The following is a 9,752-nucleotide window of genomic DNA, read 5'->3' on the forward strand; positions in this document are numbered from 1 at the left end:
TTGATATATATATTACCTCCCTTGTTTGTGAGCGTAACAACATTGATATGTTATATATAATTTTCCCCTTGTTTGTGAGTGTAACATCATCAGTATGATAGAAAGTTAACTATGAAAAACATAAGTTGAATAAAAGAAGGTTATATTCAGAAGACTGTTTCTAGTGTAAGATGTTCTACAACTGGAAAAGCCCAGACTTCTGGCCTAGCAACAATGAACTACATGTACTAAAATGACAATTAGAACAGTAGTAATTTAATACATTTTTCAAATTTATCTAAAGTTTTACCAGCTATGTTAGTATTGGGACATCTTACTAAAAGATTTTATAACCAAAACCAGTTGAAAAAAGTGAAAAACAAACAAAAGCAAACAACACTCAGTGGTGAATTGACTTTAACCCATATTAGGCCTATCACAATCCTGCTAAGAATACCACTTGCAAAAAGAAGATAGCACATCAGTTCAAATAGGTTAATGAGGTTTTAGTTTAGACCATATATACCTATTAGAGTGAAATATGGCTACTAGACTATTCTAACCGCACATAAAATTGGGTTAAACAATACTAAATTGACCAAATTAGGGCAATCGTCCTATCGTTTTTCAGTTATACATAGTAATAGACCTTTTTCATTTCATCCACAAATTCCATAAATTAGTCTTTTTCATTTTTACAAATTCATATATTAGTTCATTTTTCATATTTCACAAGTTCATATATTAGTCTTTTTCATTTTCAAAAATTCATATATAGTTTTATATTCATTTTCAATCACAAGTTCATTCTTAGTAGACATTGAGAGAATACAATATCGAGGTTCATTAGCCAAAATTAAAGGATTCTGAAGGAAGTTTCCATTTTTAATTATTTCAAACTTCAATCTTTTCTTTTCTTTTTCACTTTTAAATAAAGTCTATTTTTTTGGTATTTATGAAACTTAAACAGTGACCATTTGGTGCTAAAGTTCTTCTTTAGACTATTCATCAAAAACCTCTGCCCCAGCATACCCTTTCCACACACCAAATAAAATCATACGACACACAATGGATAATTTCAATTATACGCTGTAAGTCTGAAAATATGCATGACGTGATAAATTCTTCAGTCATAAATTCTTATCAAAATAAGAATGATATCAAAAAATGATAATCTAGCCCAGTGTAAAAGCTTTTTTTATCACATGTCCTACCAACCTGAATTTCTTGTAATCTGGAACTACTCCATCTTTTTGTATTTAGAAGGATTCCAAGTAATGTTTTTCAGGGGCTAAAAGAAGAATGGAAAATAACACTTTACAACCTTGTGACAGAGTGTCCACAAGTAGCATAGTTAGTATCGTTCATCCGTCAGAGGAATCCTCGCCCATGAGTAACTATCAGCCCCAAAGTGCCGCATGTGTGGAGGAACCTGGAGAAAAAAATAACCACACAGTCAAATCAAAGTTATGCTTATATCACCTTTAAAAGTTCTATGTGCTGTAATGTTCATACTAACGAATCAAGGAGAGCTTTTTAAATTCAAATGTTATTACACCATCAAAGTTTCCAGCTATTTACAGAATTACAATACCGGAATTCGCCACCCAATAAGCTATCCATGTCCCTATAAGACGCTCCCCTTACCCCCTTTTTTGAGGCCTCAATTTCAATTGCCCAGGCATAAATAAGGACCCAAACTACATAAAACGGTATAAATTTGCAATGATTTTGACCTTATTAGCACCTTTTTCATTTTTATCAATTTTTAAGCGCCCGTGGGAAGAACGGTATCTTATAATGCACAGGTTTTAGTTTTGCAAAGTCAAATAAGAGCTCAAAATGAATTTATTTTTGGCAAAATCAACAAATGTTTGCCAAATAATATTTATCGTGCAAATATAACGTTTAACCAAAAAGCAAATAATCCAAACATATCAAAAAACGTATAACAATTAAGAGGCATAGGAGCCTAAATATAACAGAAGTGTAGGGAAAAGTAGGATAAGTAAATGAGCATGAACATTAACATGGTTTGTACAGATATTAAATAAAATATTCCAGGTCTTTTTAAGAACATTTCAAGGCCTTTTTTGTCATTTTCAAGGCCCCATTGAAATCAAATTTAGAATCAATCAATACAAAAATCAAATATTCTGACGGCTACAACTTTTGGAACAATAGCTTAATTGATCATTTACTATCACTGATGATTATGAATGAAGAAATAATTCATTAAATGAAAGTTCTGGGATATGTCTGAATCAGAACGAGAACACAGTCCGGAGTCTGATATTGAAAAATATGGATTTCAGGTTGATTCCCACAATATTTCTGCCGCAAGTTTGATCAAATTTCATGTTCATTTTAGGCTATATATACAAATTTGAATGAGGAATCAAATGTCATTTTAGAACAAATAAATTTTTCAAGGACTTTTCAAGCCAAACTCTTAAGTTAAGGACTTTCAAGGCCTGTGCCAAACATGATTAGATAAAATATTACATTGATAATAAACAAAGAATCATATAAAATAAGCTTGCAAATGAAACACATAAATAAAATAGTACTGCAATAACATGAAACATTCATGGCAATTTTTCATTCATGTTTGGAGCCTTGAAATCATTTTGTAGGTAGAAACATGTTGTGGTTCGCTGATAGAACAATGATAACAATATCATGTAAATTATGATTTGATGGCAACAACGACAATTTCTACACCACAAAAATTTTATGTTATACAGTATACAAATAAATGTATGAATAACATTGAATATGAGGTTATCATTATTCAGAGTTCTCACTGAGTTTTTTAATAGATGGTTGAGAATCAAAAATAGGTGGTTGGGGGCAGCAGGCCCTATGGTTGCTCATACTTATTTCTGACAAAAAAAATAAAAAATAGCCGGTTGTAAACAAGGAAATAGACAGCTGTGTTTTTGCCGGCAACCGGCTTTTAACGAGAACCCTGTTATTGATTAAGAATATCAAGTATACCAGCTTACCTGATAAAATTGGCTACCAATCACTTTTTTAGCAAAACATTACCTGTTGTATTTGACTTTGCTGAGGACAATTCTTCAAACAGGTCAGACAGATTCTGATTGGCTTGGAGGATTGTGTTGTGGGAGGATTCCACCAATTTCTGATTGGAACATGTCCGGAGTCTGATATCAAAAAATATGGATTTCAGGTTGATTTCCACAATATTTCTGCCGCAAATTTGATCAAATTTCATGTTCATTTTAGGCTATAATACAAATTTGAATGAGGAATCAAATGTCATTTTAGAACAAATAAATTTTTCAAGGACTTTTCAAGGCCAAACTCTTAAGTTAAGGACTTTCAAGGCCTGTACCAACCATGATTAGATAAAATATTACATTGATAATAAACAAAGAATCATATAAAATAAGCTTGCAAATGAAACACATAAATAAATAGTACTGCAATAACATGAAACATTCATGGCAATTTTCATTCATGGTTTGGAGCCTTGAAATCATTTTGTAGGTAGAAACATTTGTGGTTCGCTGATAGAACAATGATAACAATATCATGTAAATTATGATTTGATGGCAACAACGACAATTTCTACACCACGAAAATTTTATGTTATACAGTATACAAATAAATGTATGAATAACATTGAATATGAGGTTATCATTATTCAGAGTTCTCACCAAGTTTTTTAATAGATGGTTGAGAATCAAAAATAGGTGGTTGGGGGCAGCAGGCCCTATGGTTGCTCATACTTATTTCTGACAAAAAATAAAAAATAGCCGGTTGTAAACAAGGAAATAGACAGCTGTTTTTGCCGGCAACCGGCTTTTAACGAGAACCCTGTTATTGATTAAGAATATCAAGTATACCAGCTTACCTGATAAAATTGGCTACCAATCACTTTTTTAGCAAAACATTACCTGTTGTATTTGACTTTGCTGAGGACAATTCTTCAAAACAGGTCAGACAGATTCTGATTGGCTTGGAGGATTGTTGTGGGAGGAGCCATTTCTGATTGGAACAGGGGCCACACACCACCTTGCCACACTTCCTGCAGTGATGCTACCAAAGGGAGACAAACAATAGGATTGTAACAACAAGGGAGATAACCAACATATCATAATGATATAGGGCCATTTTGATTCATCTGGTTTTACTGCTTGGAACCTAGTTGTTCGTTTATGAATTGATGACATAATGAGGTAAAAACGGTATAAAGCTAGTTTATTGATAATCCTAAATAAAAGGCCAAAAAAATTCAAAGTAAAATAAAAAATCATTTGCATGGAATACATATTCAGCCACTATAATGCTTTATTCAGTCAAAAACAACACTAACACAACATGTTTGTCTACATGTTTGTTTTTAATTAATGACAGACTTGGTGATTTTGTATTGTTTTCAAATACCCCATTCAAAATATGCAGTTCCGCCAGGGTTTATACTTGAAATAATTACAGATGGTTCAAACAGTGCAACCATGTAAATGAAACGGCCTAGGTTATTGTTAATAACATACTGTTAAATGGGAGATACCTAGGATATGATAATGTTACATAGGAGATAACCAATGTGTGATCATTTTACACATGAGATGACCAATGTGTGATCATTTTACACACGAGATGACCAATTTATCATTAGGACAGGTAGGTATAGGGGAGATAACTGAGGTAATGCTGGGAGCCTAGAAAGGTGAAGGTTACTTACCCTCCTGTTTATCACAGAAAACTGGTATTTATTACAATGCATACACACAGTTGCTTCATCATCTGGTACCCAAACAGGAGAATCGTTGGCAGTATCCTGAGTTATTCCCCCTGTCAATAACAAATGCCATGACAATGTTGAAACCATAAACATTACAATATCAATAAATGGGTGTATACGCAACATTTGACTACAATTCAAAGACTTAAAGACCCTCCAAAATTACTTCATACTTTTTTGATACCATTGATATCTCTTCACTAGAAATGTAGGTAATCTTTTTAATACAATTGTAAGTTGACAATTCTAAGAGCACTGACCTACTTTTTAGTGTAGATCTTTACACAACAAGCGTTGACCTACTTTTGGGTGCAAGTGTAGATTAGTTTGCGTAAAATGGGTAAATCATACTTAACCATTCGACCTACTTCTAATAGATCTACTTGCAACTAATCACATGACCTACTTTTGTACATAATTCTGAATGTCAAGAGTTATATAATTAATCAAATGATCTACTTTTGTACTGAATTCTGAATGTCAAGAGTTATAATTAATCACTTGACCTACTTTTGAGTAAAAGGTCATTCACACATTTCTTTATATGGGACATCCATTGTGTCTTTTCAGTGGTCGTTGCTGCGTATACTACAAATGACTTCTTTGGACTGATAATCTTCCACCCATTACGGAGAGCTGAAATGTAGGAAAACATACATCATATCATCAACAATCACTTATATCAAGCGATAATGTCTCATTACCATCAAAGATATCTCATTTATTCTTAAACATGGGAAGTTAATTAATTTTAATCATTAGAATTCAATTACATAGATGAGAGCAATCGCTAAAGAAGGGAACAGGCTAGGTACTAAAACTACATGTACATTAATATGTAGTTTTAAAATTTTGTGACACCACACAAGTTAAGCAACAAACTTGAAACTACAATGTGGTTTTCAATATAAAATTCTGAGTCAAATGGTCTAATGTGTTGCGGTTTTTAAACCCTCGCTTTGGCCACAAATAATTAAAATGTAATGATAATAGTAACATTACAATACATTGCCACTACAATGAATAGTTGTGATTTGGATGTATTTTTGTACATCTTTATCTTTAAACTTATCACTGTTGTATCAACTTAGAGACTGACAGCATACACAGAACAGATGTATATAAATTATTAATAAATTAATTGCATACTAATCATATACCAATTCATCCAAGGAGCTTGAGATCATGCTTAAGATCAGTTCCCCTATCACAACGAAGGAAACTTCTAGTTATTAAATGAAGTGATCGAACAATAGGCTCAGGAAAGTCTGCTACACAACATTACATATCAACTTAAGTATCAATATTGCAACTGATAGCTACTTTCACAGAGGATAATGATATCCAGAGGAATTGGGGAAAACAAACTACTGCGGAGCAGATCAAAGAAAATAAGAATATTTCCAAGGAAAAGACAACATTCCATAATAGTCTAGATAGATAATGCTTCCTATACATACTTTAAGTATTCTATAAAGTTGAAAACTGGATCAGTCATACTTGTTAAAATGAGAATTTATTTATATTTTGGAATCAGATGTTGTTACAGAAATAAGAAAAAATATCTCATTCAGATATATATGCATAAAATTTACATTTATAATTAGACAAGGGTCATGATAGAGTCAAAAGTATACACTTGATATGGATATAAAATTCCATATTCATACCAGGAGGGATATTGCATGCACAGAAACTTCAAGAAGCTAGGGATGTATTACATATACATGTATTTGTATTGTCATGATATAGTTATTACCAATGTCAGCAAGTAGAGCTAAAATGTTTAAAAACGAAAATGACACACATAAGAAAGGAATTTCAAACTTATTGCCCTTCTGGAAACATGAACATAACAAAATTGCAAGCTCAACTAAATATAGCATACTTTTCACTTCAAAATAATTCCAACTCCTGGAATTAACGTCTTAGTTAACCCTTCATATATCGTTCAAACTACCAGTAATGATTTGTCATCTATTTCTGCAACTGAAATTATAAGTATGGGTAGCAATACAACCACTAGTACTGATTCATCTCTGGGTCACATGTATGAAACGCTAGCTCATAACAGAAAATACTAAAGTGTTGGTTGGTGATTTTTTTTCCAAGAACACATGCATTCCTCCACCGCCAAACCAAGATATTTATAAAGTCATCAAATAGAGAGCTTCATTACAGCTGCTGATAGGAAATTAAATACAAATTATCCAAGTCTTTCATCTCAACATATTCCCAAATACATGTACCTAAATTCACAATCAAGTGTGCATGCTCTTATGGAAAATCATGTTATATTATTCTGTAAATATTCATATAACATTTTAATTAACATTCAAGCCCTCAAATGAAATCGCGCAAAAATAAAGCCAATTTCAGAACACAATGTCAATTGGTCGTTTGTTTTTAACATATTGCACAAATATTCAACTTTATGTGTACACTTACTGATTTCATCATCCACATTTTCTAACTTGACGTCCTCCAGCGATATAATGTGCTGTTGGTTATACTGGAAAGTAATGAACATTGATTATCTTTTGTAATCTAACAATTATAAACAATAATGAAAATCTTATATGTTGGTTTACTCCATCTTTGACTTGGGATTTTTTTTCAACAAATGTGCAACAATGCTATTCAATAAACGTCCTAATATGATAAATATTGACTGCTTGTCCATAAAATTTGACCAGATCAAATCTTCGACAAGCTAAAGATGGTTGGCATTTTTGGTTGCATAAGATTCTACTAAATTATTATAAGTAAGCTTCAGTTGAATGTTAAGGGTAGAAAGTCCTTCAACATATCACAGAAAAAGGTTTTAAATATTCATAAAAGACATAAATGCTGATTGTTTTGTCACCCAAGAGCAAAAACTCTTTAAAACACAACAAGAAAAAATAATCTTCTAGTGTCAATTGATAGATCTAAAATCTATTAACAGCGTTTATACCACAAAATGAAGTTGTGATTTTTTTTTTTTAACTATTGCAGCAATTAGTGTTTTTAAGTATTATTATGCATTTCCATAATTCTATTTAGAATTAATTATATATATATAATTAATTTACCTTCTTTTTACTGATGAGAATATTGCCATACACAAGTATGTCGTTGAATAAAAAGAATTGTCTTGGTTTTGGTTTTTTGCGACAGAGTTTTGTTAAAACACCCTCGCCTACCAGCACCCTGCCTGGCACCTTCAGAGGCTGTCAACAGAAAACAAAGTTCATATTTTGAAAACATTCCCAACCTCAATGAAAGATATTATTAAAGATGGTCCTGATCGCATAACAACAAAATTTGCTTTACACATTATTCTATTAAAATCTTGTTGCATTGTTCATTGTATGTGAAAATTAGCTGATACCATAGTAAACAAATATTTCAAATCATTCATAAATATAAGTCAAAATTAATAAAATAACAGGTCTGTAGTATAATGTATATTAAAGTCTGCCAGCTATATATATAGCTAGTTACAGCTAAGATTTCAACTTCTGCTCTACTACTCACTGATAACCTACCAATGTTATCTTATAGGATATCAATTACATAAAGTAATTAGCATTAGAGTGCATATGTGTTTGGTCTAGCTAATGAATTCGCTGTGAACCATAACAAACTTTATTTCTTATCAAGATACATGTGTACAAGACCTTTGATAATCATCGGTCTGGTAAACCCACAATCTGGACGGAAATGTCAGGGAAGGATTTATTACTGACAAGTTATAAAAAGACTGAATTAATTAGTGCAGAAAATTCTAAACCTGGACAGTTTGAGCAGGGGTACCAATTGTTTGGATCATCAAAGGTTCACTGTAAGCAGTGATAAATCTACATGAACATTTTGAATTATAAAAAGGTTCAAAGAATTTCTGGAACCACTTGTTTTTTTCACTTATTTAGAAATAAAATATTAATGTACAAAAGAAATACATCCATAGTAATGATAGTACATATATGGTTATGTCCCTGATCAAAAACTGTATATGTGATTACCTATACTTTTTGTGACAGTATCATATACTTTACCTGTCCTGAAGCCCCAAAGCATTGCTCCACAAATGCTATTCGCCGAGTATTAGACTCACTGTTCACTGTCAACACAAAAACAAATCATTCATATATTTATATACATAAAATGTATTTAATTACATCAGTGACACCAGATATTTTTATTTCCATTATTTGACATGCCAGAAAACCATAGAAAAAGTTAACATTGATCAACAGGCTTTTGGTTCCATAGATATACGTACACCTCTGTATATATATGTAATACTAATACTATTCAACAGACAGATAAAATAAATATTAATTAATCTTTAATTTGATATAAAAATGTATATGACACAACATATATCAAAGCGCATAAATATCACTAGCTATATAAATATCTTGGTACATCGGAACATTTTTGAGCTAAATACCATTTTAAATGATTAAGTAGGCCTAACAACGAAAAAGAGAAAATTAACACTGAGGAGTCCAGCTTAAAGAAACTTAGGAAGAAAATAAATGTTCTTTTAATAATGTTGGTAATTACGCATCATATACAAAACATTTTGCAAACAGTGTTAAATGTTATCACATCATTCATCATATTTGACTCAGACGTACATGCTGTTAATTGTATTACTCATAGCGAGCTAGTCATGATCACACTAGCCTAACTTCATCTCGCACTGATTGAGAGGATAAACCTAATATAGAGAATCAAATTTGCGCAAATAACTAGCTAGCAAACTACAACGAGAAATTAACCTTGAATCGAAACCAATAAGGCAATTCATTATTGTATGCCTTATCGTATCTGGATACAATTAACAACATGTTGTCAAGTCTAAATACTCAAGTGTCAATATACCCACCCAGTCTGTCCACCATCTTGGCAAATGCTGCTTTAGCGTGATGCGCTAGGTTATCATTTCCGCTAATGGTTATGTCCCTTTGATTATATGAGGAAGTACTGAACACTGTGAAATTGT

At 31.9% G+C, this 9,752-nt stretch overlaps 1 protein-coding gene across 2 annotated transcripts; it reads right to left on the reverse strand.

The window, feature by feature from the left end:
* Positions 1–3,715: 3,715 nt before the first annotated feature.
* On the reverse strand, positions 3,716–9,752 carry LOC138329685 (pleckstrin homology domain-containing family F member 2-like). 2 transcript variants are annotated; one of them, XM_069276935.1, is made up of 8 exons: positions 9,636–9,752; positions 8,797–8,861; positions 7,831–7,968; positions 7,205–7,268; positions 6,516–6,533; positions 5,267–5,392; positions 4,697–4,806; positions 3,716–4,047 (listed from the first exon to the last, which is right to left on the reverse strand). In XM_069276935.1, exons 1-8 carry the CDS (start codon positions 9,649–9,651, stop codon positions 3,883–3,885), a joined length of 702 nt encoding a protein of 233 aa, XP_069133036.1. In that variant the 5' UTR covers positions 9,652–9,752; the 3' UTR covers positions 3,716–3,882. The 2 variants fall into 2 exon arrangements, with proteins under 2 accessions (XP_069133036.1, XP_069133037.1); XM_069276936.1 differs by lacking the exon at positions 6,516–6,533 and having other exon boundaries at positions 3,859–4,047; positions 9,636–9,747.

This window comes from Argopecten irradians, chromosome 8 (genome assembly GCF_041381155.1).
Source record: "Argopecten irradians isolate NY chromosome 8, Ai_NY, whole genome shotgun sequence".
Taxonomy (NCBI): Eukaryota; Metazoa; Mollusca; class Bivalvia; order Pectinida; family Pectinidae; genus Argopecten; species Argopecten irradians.